This window comes from Charadrius vociferus, unplaced genomic scaffold, assembly GCF_000708025.1.
Source record: "Charadrius vociferus isolate BGI_N301 unplaced genomic scaffold, ASM70802v2 scaffold39, whole genome shotgun sequence".
Taxonomy (NCBI): domain Eukaryota; kingdom Metazoa; phylum Chordata; class Aves; order Charadriiformes; family Charadriidae; genus Charadrius; species Charadrius vociferus.
The window spans coordinates 4,195,300-4,211,970 of NW_009650188.1; the positions used below are offsets into that span (position 1 = coordinate 4,195,300).

At 54.6% G+C, this 16,671-nt stretch overlaps 1 protein-coding gene across 1 annotated transcript in view; it reads right to left on the reverse strand.

The window, feature by feature from the left end:
* Nucleotides 1-5,028: 5,028 nt before the first annotated feature.
* CACNA1E (calcium channel, voltage-dependent, R type, alpha 1E subunit) overlaps nucleotides 5,029-16,671 on the reverse strand; it is a 108,034-nt gene continuing 96,391 nt past the window's right edge. The window contains exon 49 of the mRNA XM_009892926.1: nucleotides 5,029-5,179. Coding sequence (XP_009891228.1) covers nucleotides 5,029-5,179 — 151 coding nt within the window. The remainder of the gene's footprint in view (nucleotides 5,180-16,671) is intronic.

Here is a 16,671-nt window from a genome sequence, read left to right on the forward strand (position 1 = left end):
AACCTCATCTGCCCTTTATAGGTCTCTTCCCCCCCTCCTTTCTTGAGAGCAATGAAGCAAAATGAAAAGCAGAGGCTTTATTACAAGCAGTACCTGTTTCCATAGAGATTTGCTTAGAAAAATACACGAGACAAAGATGGAGGTTAGCGAGGAAAACACAAGGGCTTGTCCTTGTGCATCGCAGGAGATGTCTCACCTGCCTGTGGCATTCAGCAGCCTCCAATCTCCTGGATGGGGCTGAATGTGGGTGCATGGCAGTCCACCCCCACCGGACCACAGGAGCTGGTGTCCTTTGCCACAGCAGATCTTCTGCAGGTCCTGGCACCCACTACGCGGATGTCCCCAGCCTCTCCTCTCCAGACCTCAGGAGTAAATGAGAGGAGCCTGGCTGTAAAACAGCAAGAGGATTAAAGGCAGAAATAACATCTTCTTAAGGGAGAGGTCGAAAGTACGAGGCAGAAAGCTGCGATCCGCCTGCTGCCTGCGAGGGGCGCGGGCAGCACAAGGCCTGCCCGTCTGGCAGACACAACATCCCTCCCCGCCACTGCGGCATCGCCCTGCAGCGCAGCAGCTGCTGGGAGAAACCTTCCTGCATCCCTAGCGATGCTGAGCGATGCTCAGCCTGTGATTCACCAGCCGCGGTTGCTGTTCTGCGTGGGACGGGACAGCGCAGCCCCGGCGTCGGTGGCTGCCTCTGCCCAGCTCTCCCTTTGCAGGGTGTCTGCTGACGAGAGCTTTGCCCATCTCTTCTCACGTGCTTGACACAAGCTGGGACACCTTCACCCCGGAACACCTGCCGACACCAACGGCGTTATCAACACAGTGAGAGCTGCCACTTCGGTCTAACGAGGGAGATTAGAGAAGTTTCCTTGACCCTGCAGAATCCAGGATTTTCATGTTCTCCTGGCAAATCATGATGCCTCGGGAGGAGATAAAAGCATGAATGCAATTAGATTCTCTCCTATTCGCCTTTAATCAGCTCTCTGAGGAAACGGGCTCTGTAGAAAATTGTTGCAAATACTTGATTATTTCCACAGCTTTCCAGAGTAAGGAAAGAGTTGCAAGACAGACAGGCAGGGTGGAGGAAAAAAGTGGGAAGGGGCAAGATTTTAAAGCAGTTCTCACCACCGGTAGGTGATACTGGCTCAAATCAGTAAGAAGTAGATATTCCCCTCACCAGGTAGGGGGATGGAGATATGCTGGTCTCACATGTTTGGTAAAGTACATAAGGGGATGCAAGCAAGGATTAAATAGATAAGACTTTTTTAGACCATGATATGGAGAATGGATTGAGAGCAGCCCTGAGGAGAAGGACTTGGAGGTGTTGGTGGATGAGAAGCTCAACATGAGCTGGCAACGTGCACTCGCAGCCCAGAAAGCCAACTGCATCCTGGGCTGCATCAAAAGAAGTGCCGCCAGCAGGTCAAGGCAGGTGATTCTGCCCCTCTGCTCTGCTCTTATGAGACCCCACCTGGAGCACCGTGTCCAGCTCTGGAGCCCTTAACATAAGAAGGACATGGACCTGTTGGAGCGAGTCCAGAGGAGGGCCACGAAGATGATCAGAGGGGCTGAAGCACCTCTCCTATGAAGACAGGCTGAGAGAGTTGGCGTTGTTCAGCCTGGAGAAGAGAAGACTGAGGAGACCTTATGGCAGCCTTCAGCATCTGAAGGGGGCCTACAAGAAGGCTGGAGAGGGACTTTTTACAAGGGCATGTAATGATAGGATGAGGGGGACCGGCTTCAAACTGGAAAGGGGAGATTTAGATTAGATATTAGGAAGAAATTCTTTACTGTGAGGGTGGTGAGACACTGGCACAGGTTGCCCAGGGAAGTTGTGGATGCCCCATCCCTGGAGGTGTTCAAGGCCAGGCTGGATGGGGCTTTGAGCAACCTGGTCTAGTGGGAGGTGTCCCTGCCCATGACAGGGGGGATTGAAACTAGATGATCTTCAAGGTCCCTTCCAACCTAAACCATTCTATTATTCTGTGATATGTTGTCTTGAGGAAAAGCAAACGAAACCCAAGAGCATTGCCAGGGCAATGGCAGTGGGGTCGGACTTGGGAATGCTGGCACCAAGCTAGCACGTGCCGGGGCCGAGGGTGAGCTGCCCATCTACCAGGATCAGGTCACAACCTATGCTGTTTTCCTCTTCATGCCTGCTCCTCTGAAAGCAGAGCTCCTTCCCCTGCACATAGCCTGAACTTTTGGGAGCCCGTGGGATGAATTCTGGCCTCGAGGAGTGCCTGCTTCTCTGATGGGGAGCCAAAGATGGGTTTTATTGCCACGCTCAGCTGCATGGAGTCTCTCACACATGTACTGGGTTGGTCCATGAATGAAGGTATAACATTGCCTCCCAACAGTACATCCCCGGAGAGAAGTGGCCATTTTTATGGAACAGGGATATATGAATGGGAAACAAATTCCTCAGCTAAAGAAACCCACGGATTCACAAGAACAAAATTACAGCAGTCTCTAGAGGGACACAGGCTTCGCCGCAAAGGGAGACAGACCGTTTGGGGGCAAATGAACCTTCTCCTTGAAGAACAGCAATGACTCAGCTCCACCAGCCGGGAGAAACAACCAGACGGAGCTGGGCACTTTCTCAGCACAGGAAAGCCTCGCTGGAGAGGGGGCAGGAGGCAGGTGCCGCTCGTATCCAGCCTCCGTGAAGTACATGAAGAAGAGAAGCCAAGTGTCCTGCTGAGCCTTCCAGCTGGTGGGTGAGCCTTCACCGTCACAGCATCAATGCTCTCCTGGCCACCCTGGAGCCCTTAATGTCACTTTGATCCTGCTGCTCCTGGCAGACAGAGTGGCAGCCAGGGTAAGCCCAACTGCTACTAGTGCTACCCTCCGAGAAGTGTGTTTGCAGGCACACACCACCCACGGAGGGGGAGAACAGTGGCGTATCAGCTTTTCCCAACAGGGCTGGGAAATTAAAATGCAAACAAGATTATTTGGTATTATCTTAGCTGGCCACATTGAGAAATCGTCTGGCTTTTGCATTCCTGAAAAAATTCCTGCAAAACAAGAGATGCTCTCCACTGACAGGGCCTCACAGCTGCCTCTGCATAGCCTCTGCTTAAAAAGAAAGAAATTCATCCACCCTTGGCTCAGTCTGCAAGATCAGTGCCTGAGTAGACACGCAGCAACAGATACCTGCGGAGTGATAGAGCATTGCTGCAGAGAGGGTGAGGACAAGCCGCTCTGCACATCCCCGCAGGCTTATGATGCCCACACAAGACAGCAGTGGCATCACAGGGAGCAGACCAGAAATTCAGGCCACTTGGTCCTCCAGATGGCTGCTGGTACTCCCAGGGGATGAGAGCCATGAGTTGGGGTCATCTACCCGTGACAGCCCTAGCACTTAGTGCAGTAGACCGAAGGGAAGAAGGAGCAGGTTTCATTTAAAAACCACGGACATCGTGTTCACTTGAATGGTTCAGTTGAAGTGACCAAAGCCCGGTAGGACCCACACCTGGATGAGCAGGTTGTCAGGCACGCGCTGTGATTGCTGCTGTGTGATTCAGCTCGGAGGGCTCTTCTTCCTGACTCAGCGCTGAAAGATCAATGCCGAAGAGCCATCCGGGTCCCTGCAGGAGAGGTTATTATGAGACACTTGTGGCTGTGGCTGCTGGAGAGCTTAGTAAATGACAGAATCCCCTTTTATAGGGGATCTTTACCCTGCTGCTCCATGAAGCCCCTGCTGGGTGAGTTCACACAGCTGCTGGAGCCTTGTGGAGCACCTCAAGTCATTTTTTTTCAGCCACAGCTGCAAAGCCATTGCCATACAGCCTCTTTTGTTGACTGGGGAAGCCGCACAAACTTCCTTGTGACAGAAAAGCCACACTGGGCTTTTCTGACTGGAACACGCTGTATGCATCTCCTGGGATGCAGAGCCTTGTGACATCCCAGATTTGAGCAAGTCCCAGCGTATGGGACGATTGCTGGGGGCACTTTGATTATTGGTGGGAAGATTGTGGGTTTTTTTTAGATTTCATCAAAATATGTACAGCCATCCTCGCCCCAGGGAGCATCACACCAGCCAACGGCGAGGCACAGGCAGCCAACCAGGCATGCAAACAACCGGTCTGCAGGGAGCCAGCCTCGTGCCAGGCGAGCTCAATCTGCAAGGGGCAGGCAAGGCAGGCAACCGCTGCCTGCACGGCGAGCGAGCAAGATGCCCGCAAGCATCTGCTCTCACTAAAGGCACACTCTGATCTCCCCGCCGCTGAGACCTCACCTCATCAGGTAACTCATGCTTGGTGGAGAGCTGGGGTGCTCAGGACTCAATAACCACCTCTAGTAAAGTCTCCTTCTTCCATCGGTGAAGCTATCCGCATCTCCATAAAATAGGTTTTGCTTCTCCCACCCTAAACTGACATGTTTCAGGGAGCAAAGGCTGTCTCCTCCTGTGCGTCCAGATGGCAGCACGCTCAGGAGCCCCATCTCCGCTGAGAGGCAGGCTGTTACCGCAGCACCATGGCAGCAGCAAGCCTGGGGCTTCTTGACAGCACTGGAGGAGCACTGAGAGTGCTTTTGGTGCAAAAGTGACAGCACCTTGCAGACATCTGCTACCCTGACCATGTCAGCTCTACACACGAGCGTCGCAGGTCTGTGAAGGAGTGTGAAAGAGCAGCTGTTAGGTGGCAGCTCCCTCCTTTTATTTTCTCTAGGAGCAGTTCATCCTCACGCTCCTGGGGACTGTTTCTTAGGTCAGGGTCTGCATGGGTCACCTCCAGCCCTGCTGCTCTCTCCCCTCCATTTCACTTTTGCCTTCACTTCCTTTCTACACCCATCACCCATTTGGTTGCACAAGTGACATTTAATCCTGCGTCGCAGTCTATTCAACCAGCGGCACCAAAGAAGTCAAGCCGAGCTGGGGTTTGGATTAATAGAGCAAAACCCACTAAAAAAATCCCACCAGCTGGTCCACCTCCCAGTTCCCAAGCTACTGCTTGCAACCAGCACTGCTGTGTTCGCACCGGGAGAGCTATTGGGTCTGCCTGCTGCCCAGATTGCCCCAGCAGGTCAGCGATATAGAAACTCATGGCCATATAGTGCATCCACGGCCGAGTACACCACAGGACCCAGGTTCCTGCTGGAGCCCTGGAAATGCAAATTAAAAGGTTCAAGGGAGATTTTGCTATTCCCAGGCTCTACGCAGAGCCGCATTTCACATCTGTCCATACAAGCCACAGCATCAGGCACAAAGCACAGGGGCAGGCATGAGCTAAAACTCCAGCTGCATCTTGAAACAAATCTATCTGCAGTTTCACCGCTCATGTCTCAGCTGACCCCCTCGTCCTGCCATCGTCTGTCTCACTTCTCCAACTGCCAGGACCGAGGTGTGGTGGTGGACGCTGCCAGGGAATGACCCTGTTCAGAGTAAATCCTTTCTCTGAGGGTGCAGAGGGGGGCTGCTGGAGCAAGTGGTGAGAAACAAGGGGAAAGAGGGCTCTGGAGGCTGAGCTGAGCAGGAGGAGGATGCCTAGGAGGGTCCCCCTCAGTGATCCTGGCAAAAAGCAGACCTCCCTCCTCCCTGCAGCACATCCTGGCAGGGGCCCACGACATCGACACCAGGGTGAGGAGGTTGGTGGCTTGGCCACCAGCATTACTACGTGGCCTCTCAGTTTTACAGCATCAAGACAAGGCTCTGTGCTGTCGGACCAGGCAACACCAGGCCCATCCAGTCCAGGTGCCTCATGGGAATATCACTGCCGTCCTCTGTGCCTGCCTGCATCCGCGTGGTGAGGATGCCAACACACCTTGGCTTGCCTTCCTCTTCTGCAACACCCAGCCTGTGGTCAATGGGGCTCACTCCTGCATTTCTCTTGTGCACACGGGAGCCCTGGATTTACTTTAGACTTCCGGAGGTTCTTAAGACCTACAGAGAAACACGAATTCATGGAAAAGTACTAACACTAAATAAGCTCCCCCTGCCTAAGCCCCTGCTTTATATTCAAGCTATCATGACAGGCGTTTGTCAGGAACGGAGGATACAGCGTTCTCCGTCTGCAACATGTCTCCTTATGGCAGCATTGGCAAAATCAACAACTTGTTCTACTCACGGCTGTGAAATTCAGCCTGGGAGGTCTATCTAGCTCTCCTGACCTCCAATTTACCAGCTAAAATGAGTTTTTGTTGCTGGGAGAAGAGCCAGACTCCCTCCCAGCGCTGCTGGAGCTTCTCCCCTGCCCCAGCTTGTTTGTGGGACAGCATGCTCCCAGCTTCTCATCACCCACAACACCACACAGGGGTGGCAGAGCCATCCCCCTGCACCATGAGCCATGGGAAGGGGCAGAGTATGGAAAAACTCCATTTTTTCTGGCCTGATTTCTGCCAGCAGATGATTGCAGACCATCACTTATCCGCTTCCTTCCCAGACTGAAATCTGACCTGTTTTCATGGCCTGTAATAACATCTCTGAGTTAATTCACTGGAGCTGTAGTCATTTGTGTCCAAAAATATGGTTTAGCCCTTTTCCCTGGATACAGAGGCTGCTCCAAAGGGTAGGTTAGAGCCCTGGTGGCAATGGGAGACATCAGGTCAGCCCAAATAAGCACAGCCCCAGCTGAAAGCCTCCTCATCCCCCACCAGGTAACCCTTGCGAGCAGAGCAGAAAGGGGTTTCTACAGGGGGGAAATTTAAGAAACATGATTAAAGCATTCAGGCAGCGAGCACTAGCTCCTGCCAAGACCAGAGGAGCAATGCCTCACCCGCTAGGAGCTGCTATGCTCAGCTCTATGATCTTGTGCCTCAGTTTCCCCACCTGTGAGCAGGACTGGACTCGGGGACAGTGAAAGCCTGTCCTAGCCCAAGGACAGACCCATCTCTGCAGTGACTGGCTGCAGCTTCCCCAGGAGAAGGGCAGGGAGAGCTCCCTCAGCCTCATCACCGCCCTTTAAGAGATGGCTCATAGGCCACACCTGGGGAATGCAACATCTGGGAACAGGCACGTGCATAGCCTGGAATGGGCATCTGAGTTTGGAGCTGGCTCTAAGCCCTCTGCAGAGCATCTCATGGGAAGCCTGGGGGCACACTCGGTGCTGGCAGCTCTGTCTCCAAACCGCGTGAGCCTTGCGGTGGCACGTATGTGTTGGCGGAAGGTGTGTGCATGCAGCAAGTGCAAACAACGGGGTCTGGGAACAGCTAATCCCAGCAGGGGTTGCAGATTTTATTTCCAAAATCTCCTTCTGCTACAGTCTGCTTGCTCTGGCTGAATATTTCAAAGGGGTCCCTCTCGCACGCGGATGTGGTGGAGGCAGAGATTCAGAGGGCAGCAACAGCTTTACAGCCAGAGCTGATAAATAATCATAGGACAAGCCTGTGCTGGTATTAATTGATGTGCAGCACCCAGAGTTGGCAGCTAACCCCAGCTTTGGGCCAGCCATCTCTATCACCCCTTTTCCTTGGGCAGGAGTGCTCAGGGAGCGCGCACAAAGGAGAAGGAGGTCGAGCAAGAGCTGCCTGCTGTGGCTGAGATGACTTCCCAGCCATTAGCTGCTGTCACTGGAGTGTATCTCTAAAGCTCTTCCTTGGGCAAGGATCGCTAAATACTGGAGCAAAGAGATTGATGCAAGAGAGGGGAAAATCAGCAAAAGCAATTAGGCAGGTCAGCCTCTTTTTGTCACGCAGATGGTGGTGGGCTGCATCTGGGACAGCATTAACCCAAGTGGGAGCAGGCAAACAAGCTGCAAAGGCCTTTCTCCTGCGAGCTGCCGGGCTCTCCAGCGCCCAAGGAGGCTTTCCTGCTGGGATGCTCCTGTGGTGCGATGCGGAGGAAGGCCAGCCTTGCTCAGAAACGTCCCGTCGGGTATGTTTAAACACCCACCAGCCTCTCATAGACAGCGGGAAGAAGCCGATTGTGTCAAGCGTCAAATCGCTGTCGCTAGCACAGGCTGAAAACCCACTCGAGGAGTTAATACAGGGAAAAAAGAGGCTAAGACAAGAAGAGAGTGGTGGCACATGTGACTGATAATCCCATCTGCCTGTTTCTCTGTCAGCCGTGTAGGTCTTAATCCCCGCCGGAGCTGCTGAGATGTTGCAGGCATGGAGGAGCAAGATGGTTCTCCACAGCACCGATCTGCTCTGCGCAGGGTGGGAAGATGTCCCTCTTCCCAAACCACCGCCAGTTGAAGCAGGGATTTGCCAACGCTCATCACAGAAATGTCCCCAAGGAGCGAAAAAGAGCAGGTGGGCATGGTTGGCTGTTTCTGCCTGTCTTGCACCTTTTGTTGCCCTCCTTCCCTGCTCCCTGACCCGCTGGGGCGTCTTCCACCCCTAAGTGATCACTAACACCTGGGGGCAAGGATGTTTGTCCTCGCAGCGGGATGGTCCACCCACCATGGGACGCACACGGCTGGAGGCACTGGGCATTTGGGGACGTGGAGATCCCAGCAAAGCCCCTGTTCCCGGGACCGATGTGGATAGCCTGGGCTGCGGGTGGCAGACTGGCAGTGACCCGAGGCTGTGTCCTTGAGAAGATGCAAGGATTCATGACCTGTCCTGTTGCCCCCCCACATCGCACCCCCTCTGCTCTCACTTCTGCTGCAGAAAGCAGCTGTAGCTATTCCTGCCAGGAGGTGTAAGACGAGGCTTTGCCAAGGGGCAGGGGAGGCTTTGCTAATTCACAGCTCCTTCGCGCAGCTCACGCTGGTTCCCTAATGCACTCCTAGCTGCTAAAGGAGGTGAGACTTGCTGATACAGCGCAATATCACATGCTGGAGGAACAGGGGCTCAAGCTGGGACAGATCCTTAAAAAATTATGCCTGTGTAAATGAAGCCCACCCTTTGATCGGTGAGAAAAACCTAAAAAAAGCTTGATTGCACTTCCCTCCCCCCTAAAGTAAATTAGCAAGGAAATGATAAGGCCATCTGCAAGCCCCTGTCAACACTTCAGAAGCCAAGGGAAGGGGGCAGCTGGGAGCTGTGGCTCTAGCTGACAGTCCTGCACGCTCCATGCTTTGCCCAGAGGACCCAGAGGTGCAATGCCATGGCCTGAAGCCCTCGTGTTTGCCCAGGCACCATTTGCTGAATTTAGTATAAGATTAAACTCCACTGGGAGGTATAACCCTCGGATTTATTTCCTTCCTCTGCTCCTCCCCTTTTAGAAAGGAAAAAAACCCACCCCACATTGTTCGTGAGATGGCCATGATGCAGATCTGTGAAAATCAATCTGAAAATCACATCATCTATGGCAGATTACTCCATAAATTGACCGACTGGGTCCCAGGGGAGGGTGTGTGGGAGGGGGAGAGAGTCTAGCTTAGGCCTGGCTTTAGTAAATAACATCACATCTTTTACCCTTATCTCTATTCCCTCCCTCTTGCACCCCAAGTGTCAGCGGTACCTCCACTGAAGTCCACTGGGATGGTGGAGCAGCCTGCTGGGTGCGTCGCCTCCGTGCCCTGGTCTTTATGGTAGCTCACTTCTGTGCTGGACCGCTGTGAAGACATCCAGCTCTCAGCCCTGCGATGGCTTTGCACTAAGGACTTCAGGTGATTTTGGCTGCAGATTGCCGCTGCTGGGCTTCCACCCGCTCTCCCAGCCCTCCCAGCACCCAGCTGCTCCTGGCTAGGGGTGCCTCACACCCAGAGAGCCCCGCTTTGGTGAGAGGAAGATACCAGCTGCGGAAAAAGAGCAATTAATGCTTTTTGCAATAATTTGGAAGGCAGAATGGTGATGGTTTGGGGTTTTTTTACTGTCTACACAGAAATAGCAAAGGCAAATGCACAGTGTGTTCTTTCCTGCTCTGTGGCATTTAATGAGGAGATGGAGCAGCAGGTACCGAGACAAGACAAGCCCACAGCAGAAGCCATCCCCTCATTCCCTGTCACCTGTAGAGTCAAAGGTGACACAAAGCAGCTCCCAAAAAGCTCCTGGGAGACAGTATTTGCCAGTTCACTCTTCCATGAACTGGTTGGGCCAACTTCCAGGGCAGTCCACAGTATTTCACCTGCTCATGGGGGGGTCTGGCAAACACAGCCAGTGTGGATGTGCAGCACTATATCACCAAGCAAGAAAGATCATTGCCAAGAGACATAAATAAACGAGAAGAATTAAAAATAGAGATGCTGAACCAGGCCGAGCCGTTCAAGCCCTTCGAGGAGGACAATCCGTGTGAGAGCATCTTGTTTCCCTGGGGAGCCACGATGGTGCCAGAAAGGAGCAGTGATTGCATGTGCTTGCCCACGGGGGAAGGATGCTCAGCCATGTGGGGGGGATGCTCACCAGTGGAACCATTAGCGCTGCCAGCTTGTGAGCCAGCAACGCCACGTGGCTCCCGGCATGAGTAAGCACCAGCCCCACTTCAGAGCCCACACACATCCTTGGCACCAGGAGAGCACGCTTGTAAGTACCACCAGAGGAATGAAAGGGAAGGGAGGTGGGGATGAGAGCCGCCCCCGGCATCTCCTCTCCGAGCCATCAGTTGTGTCCCCAGAGGGAACAAACCCCTGCCCGCTCAGACTCGTACGTATGGATTTTAAACACCTCACTGGGACTGGAAAAAAGGAAGACAAAAGTTTCATTCTTTCAAGTTTCCCAGTCCCTCCCTCTTGTGCCTTCCTCCCCCCAGCAGTGTGGGTTTGACTCCAGCCTTCCCTCACATCCAAGTTTCCCTTGGTTTTGGAGGTTTCAAGGCACAAAGCCACAGCTTCATGAAAAAAGTGAGAGTGGTCATCGCCAGGCATTTGACTGAGTGGGTGTTTGAGGGTTCGAGAAACCGGAGCCAGCCTTCCCTCACATCCTCCCAGCGTTGCACAGTCGCCGGCATCCTGCCTTAAAAATAACTTGGGGACCCTCTAGGGAAACGCCAGTGCCCTGTGGAGTTACAGATGCACTCAGTGCCATGTGCCTTCATTTGGCTTTGTAGGGGGCAGCAGGAGGAAAGCAGGGCAGATACAGAGAGAAAAAAAAAAATCTAACAAAATGATGTCTCTTCCCAAGAAGGATCTTTTCCTAGGAAGAAGAGCCAGGTTACAGGGGTGACAATCAGCAGCAGTGCCAGAAAAAGGGCTGTTTACGTCCCTCAGGTACCTGGGTGCAAGGTGAGATGTGGACGACACTCGCTGCAATGCGGGTACTGCAGGCAGGGACTGCTCCCACATCCTGAGAGCCCGTGAGCCACCTGGGCAGCTCCGCTGGGACCCGGGGCTGGAAGGGCCCTGGAGCACCCATGGGCAAGGAGAGGGGAGCACACACCGGCCAGGTTTTGGTGCTTTTGGCGGCCCTGTCCCCCACTGCTCCCCAAGACCCGGTGAGGAGGACCAGCCACAGCACTTCTGCCAGCCGCACGCCAGCAGCATCTGTTTCTGGGGTACTTTTGTTCCCAATTTATCCCCTGTCTCCTGGAGCTATTATAAGCAGGTACAATCTGCATTGCCATTGTTATTCAGATGATGTACAGATAATTTTAACCTTTCTGTTCCATTTGTCAAGGGGCTTTTTTTAGCCTCTCCGCCTGCCAGGCAGAGCGCTGGCTCTCCGACAGTAAAGGCTCGCTGTTTTGCAGCACCAGTTTCCCTTGCTAGGGTGAAGCTCTGCCTTCCCTACGTTCTCCAGGTGTCATTTTCATGGCCCCAGGTATGTTAGGAGATGCGGGGAAAGGCAGCAGAGGAGGTTAAGCACTCAGCCAGCTACATCCATCACTAATCCTGGCACCAGCCTGCCAAGCAGGGCTCCATGGGAAGTCCATCAGAGACATGCACCCTCAGTCCCCCTTTCAAAGCCTTTGGGGCAGTTCATACTTAAGACACTTACTTCCAAAAATGTCAATGCAGGAGCTCTGGCCCACACAGGAGGAGCTCCTCAAACTGCTTCCAGCACTGGTACAAAGCCCTTCATGACGAAGAAGGCAGCGCCACCCTGCAGAGCCTTCCCTACAGTCAGGGGTGTAGATCACTTTTTGGGCTATAAAATGGGAATGTGCTTCCCAGACTGAAAAAGGATGGGTTTTGCCTCCAACCCCTTGCTGTCACTGCATCCATCGCCTGGGCAAGTGCCCTCAAAACTGGGCCATCTCCTGGGCAATGTTCTTATCTAGCCTGTACACCTTCTGCTGAAAACATGCCTTTTAGCCCTTCAGGATGAGAAGAGTTGAAAACCAAACCTGGCAGCATTTGGAAAATAAAGGGTAAGAGTCCGAAAGTGAAGGGCAACATAAAGCCAGTCCCTGTAGGTCACGACGTTTGAGCTTCATCCCCAGTGGCACATGCAGAGAAGGGCAGCAGCGCATGGGGTACACACGCGGTAAGCTCAGCTCAAAGTGGTCCAGATGAGCAGAGCAGTTGCCTTCATCCTTCCCTGAGCTCTTCTTGGCACAGCACCTTCCCGCTGCTGGGAAAAAAAAAAAAAAAGAGTAGTCCTGTTGAAAAGCCATAAAATATCCCTGTCACCCGTGCTCAGCCTGCAGACTGCCGCAGGCTGCTGAGTCGTCTCTGACTGCCGGAGAACTTTTTGTGCTTTAAACAGCTCTGCAAAAGAAAAATATAAGGCCTGACTTCAGCATCTTCGCTTGACAACTCACCCATGAGCTTTGGACCAGGCAACGGCATTTGAATCCACTTGACATCTCCCCGGAGCAGACGTGGAGGGATGGCCAAGCTGTTTGAATCCCCCAAAGCCCCGGATCCCAGTAGGTTTTCCAAGCTTTTGGTTGACAGGCTGGTGCTCCCTTGCATTTCTCCAGGGATACAATGTCACTGCAATGCTCTCAGTTTCCTCTGGCCAGTTTGCTCTGGTGACGCTGTTAACAGCTCCTCAGGCTTCTGGCCCCATCCCACTGATGCCCTCAACCCCTCAGTGTCCCTCAGCTGGCATCTGGAAGCAGCCAGGTATGAACCATAGCTCCCCCAGGGTTACAACCCTCTCTGAATGTATGCTCTGCCTCTCTCCTTCACAGCCCCCTGGCCCTGCCTGGGGACCACAGGGATGCCAGGGCAGCACTGGCAGGGGATGTCCCCTGTGCCCACACAGGGGAACACCCCATCCCGTGTGATGAAGCTGCTCAGCACAGGCTGTGTGATACCCCCTCCCTGCCCTGGGGACCTTTTGCAGGGCTCCAGCGTCTCACCTGGGGTCCCCACAGCCCCACCAGCACAGGGAGAATGCCAACAAGACAGGGTCCATGGCGGTTCTTTACAACAAGGTTTTATTTTTCTTTCCTTTGACAAAAAACATTGAAGTTGTACATCGCTGTTAGTTCGGTTCCCCGTTTGTGTCCAAACGAGCATGTTATGTTACAACATCCCACCCCAGTGCCTGGGGGATAAAGGTAGAGCATCTCCCACCCCCCCTCCCTCGGCCCCAGGAGCCACCAGCCCCAAACTTTGGGGGGTGTGTGGGGGGCTCTGCCCTCCGAGGCCTCACAGGGGGAGAGGAGGATGGGGATGTGGCAGCCAGCCTGGAGGGGACAGCGGGGGTCTGTGCTCTGGGGCTGCCTCATCTCCCCCACACACCCTCCGCGGTCCCCCCAGGAGCATTGCAGGGCTTTGAGCCCAGTCCCAGCACCAAGCCGGGAACCAGTTGCATGCTACTGGTGAATTCCTGCCTGGGCAGGGGCTCGTCCCGTGCAGGCAGAGGTCGAAACACATTCCCCGCTTTCTCATCCTCCCTCCCATGGTCAAGCATGGCCAGCAGCCGCTGACGGTGAGCGCCGTGGCAGATCCCTGCTGTCCAGGAGATAAAGGAGATGTCCAAAAAGCCATAGACGAGAGATTGTACAGCAGCAAAGTGAGTCCAGCGCCTTGAAAAGTGAGACACAGGCTGCAATGGCGCCTCGGGGCTGCTTTTCCTTTGCCTTTGGCACAGTCTTTTCCGTGGTTCTCCTGGGGGTTGTTTTTGGTTTCAGAGACGTGCTTTGGAGGTGCCACCTTGTCCTCACAGGTCCCTGCCTGCCCTCCCACAATGGGAGCAGGATTGCAGCTATTGCAGGAGAGATAGGAGCAGGCCATTTTTAAACCCCCCCGAGATAAAAGGGGCTCTGGTTTGCTTGATACAGTTTCTGTACATTAGTAAAACACAGGTCTTACATGCCAAAAAGCTCAGGTTCGGATGCCACAGCTCATCGCCACGTGCGGGTGCACCCTGAGGGGCTCTGCCCCAGCCCGTACCACTGCTGCAGAGCATTGCCACACGCCACTCGCCAGCCCCATTTTGGGGCCGAGGAAAGATAAACACCCAAAGCTTGAAATTGCTATGAAACGTGCCCACCCCCCCTCCCCCCGCCATCACCCCGCTTCGAGAGCATCCCTCCCTCCCACCCAATAGGCACAGACACAAAAAACCGCCTCCTCCCCTCCCCACGGGCTGTTACTCAGAACCCGGCGTATTGTCAGACACCTTTCTGCATTTAGAAGTAGACGATACCAGTACCTATATTTAGAGCCCGTACGGCATCGCCGCCCCCGGCACCACCGCATCCCTGGCCCTGGCCCCCACGCGGTCCCATGCTGCCTGTCAGGCCTTGCCTCCCCCAAACTCCAGCAAAGGGAGCAATGCTCCAGCGGCTTCAGGTTGAAGCCACGAACTGCTCACAGGTGGCTGGAAGGTGACAGGTCATGCCCAGAAGGGGACAGGAGATGCCCATGCCACCGGCCAGCACCGGGGACCTTCCCCGCAGCTGCATGGGGCACAGCTTGCCCCCAAGCACCAAGACGAGGGGTGCAGGAGCCGAGCCAGAGCGATGGAAAGGGCTTCCTGGAGAATTTTTAGATCCTTTGGCAGCTGGAAGTATCTGTTCAGGAAGCGCAGGGTGAGAAGGAACAGCAGAGGTGCCACCCACCAGCAGGGGCCAAGCAAGGCAGTAGGAAGTTTTTGTCTCCATAAGCGAAACCTGCTCCTTGGGTGTGCAGAGGGCAGTTTGGCCATTAGAAAGAGAGGGTTTGGTCCATGACCAAGCCCAGGAGCGGGCAAGCCTTTGGAACTGGTGGGATTTGCTTCTTGCAAAGTAGAGCTCCTCTGGGGGAGCTCACAAAGCGATTGGGGCAGGGGCTGATCTGCACATGCAGGGGCAGGGCAGTTTGTGCCCATAGCATCTTTCAGTCAGGAGAAGATTTGGGTTATTCAGGGCCAAAGCAGAGCCTGGCCAGAGCTGCTGCTCAACCAGCCAGAAGGGCTGGAGAACATCCCCAAGGACCTGGACCACAGTAATAACCCACAGCAGAGTAAAGCCACGGGCAGGAGGAAGGGCAGGACGAGGGCTGTGCCACCTCCCCTCTGCCCAGCCCAGCGGGCTGAAGGCCACATCCCATCTCCACACACATGGCCATGCCTGGTCCAACCACACCGACCAGACCCCCAGCCCATGGAACAAGCCCTTCCTTGAGCCTCCAAAGGCACAGCACTCTCCAGCTCCCCAGGACCACGCTCGGGCTGACGATGGACACAACTCACAGCAGAAACCCGCCGGCGATCGCCAAGGTGAGCCACCCATCACCGCAAGGCCACCAGCATCACCCCGAGCTGGGGGGCAAAGCATCGCACCCACAGCCAAGGGTGCGCATGGATTGTTAGAGCTGACAGCACATAATTACCAGATTAATTAACGACCGGCACTAGGAGGTGGCCCTGTACTGCATTGTCAGTATTCGCAGGAGGAGTGAGCCACCCTGCCCCCTCTCTGGACCCCGATCCTCCCCAAAGCCCCGCTGGCTCTCAGACCCCCCCCTGCCCCCACGCTGGGGCCACGGGGTTTGCAAACCCAGCCGCCTCCATGGCAGCCCCCCTCCAAAGGGGGTGCCAGGCCCCAGGAGCGGGCAGGGGAAACCGAGGCAGGGGAGGTGCCGAAGCCGGGCTCCTCTGCCAGGAAGACAGATCTTAGGGTACCGTGATTCACGCACAACATCATCTCTCCCCTGTAGACACGGGAATCTTCTTTTCCTGGGAAAACACAGCAAAGAAGCCTCCAAGAGGTTTGCCATCATCCCTTTGGCACTGCTGGTGCCATGCAAGCCATACCTCCAAGGACAGCCCCGTCCTTGTCCCTTGGGCATCCCACTCCCGCAGGGACTGCACGGCACAGCTGGCAGCAGAGCTGCCCCAAAGACCCTTCGCCACGGCCACCTCTAATGGAGAAAATGCAATTCCCACCACTGGAAACATCTGGGATGGGGCGAGGGGAGCAGGGTGACGTTCCCAATGCTCTGCTACAGCGACGGGTGCACAGCAGCCCCCCGGGGGTGGGGTGGGGGGCTTGGTCCTGCCCCTGCCAAACAGGGTGCGGGCTGTAAAACCCCCAAGGGGCTCCCCAGCATTGTCAGATGACTAAAACAAATCCATGTATGTGTATATCTTTATATATACAGCATATAAATATATATACACACACATACCGTATATACACACACAGGCACACCTAGAGTTCTCCGTATATAAATAAATATATGTCGGTGGGAGACAGGATACATTCGGCAGCACTGAGCCCCCCACCCCCTGCTCCCGCCTGCCCCAGTACAAACTAATTGGCTTCAATTTTGCACCCCCTGGCAGGCAGAGCTACTCTGGTCTGCCTGATGCACCCCAAACCCTTGGCCCCCCGCACCCCGCCATCACACCTTGCCCCTTTTCCGGGCTGGATGAGACCCTCGGGGAGGGAAATGCAAAGCCACAGCAGCATGAGCCCAAGCGACAGAGCAAAGGGGACCCCTGGTACCCCCTTGCTGGGACTCCCCG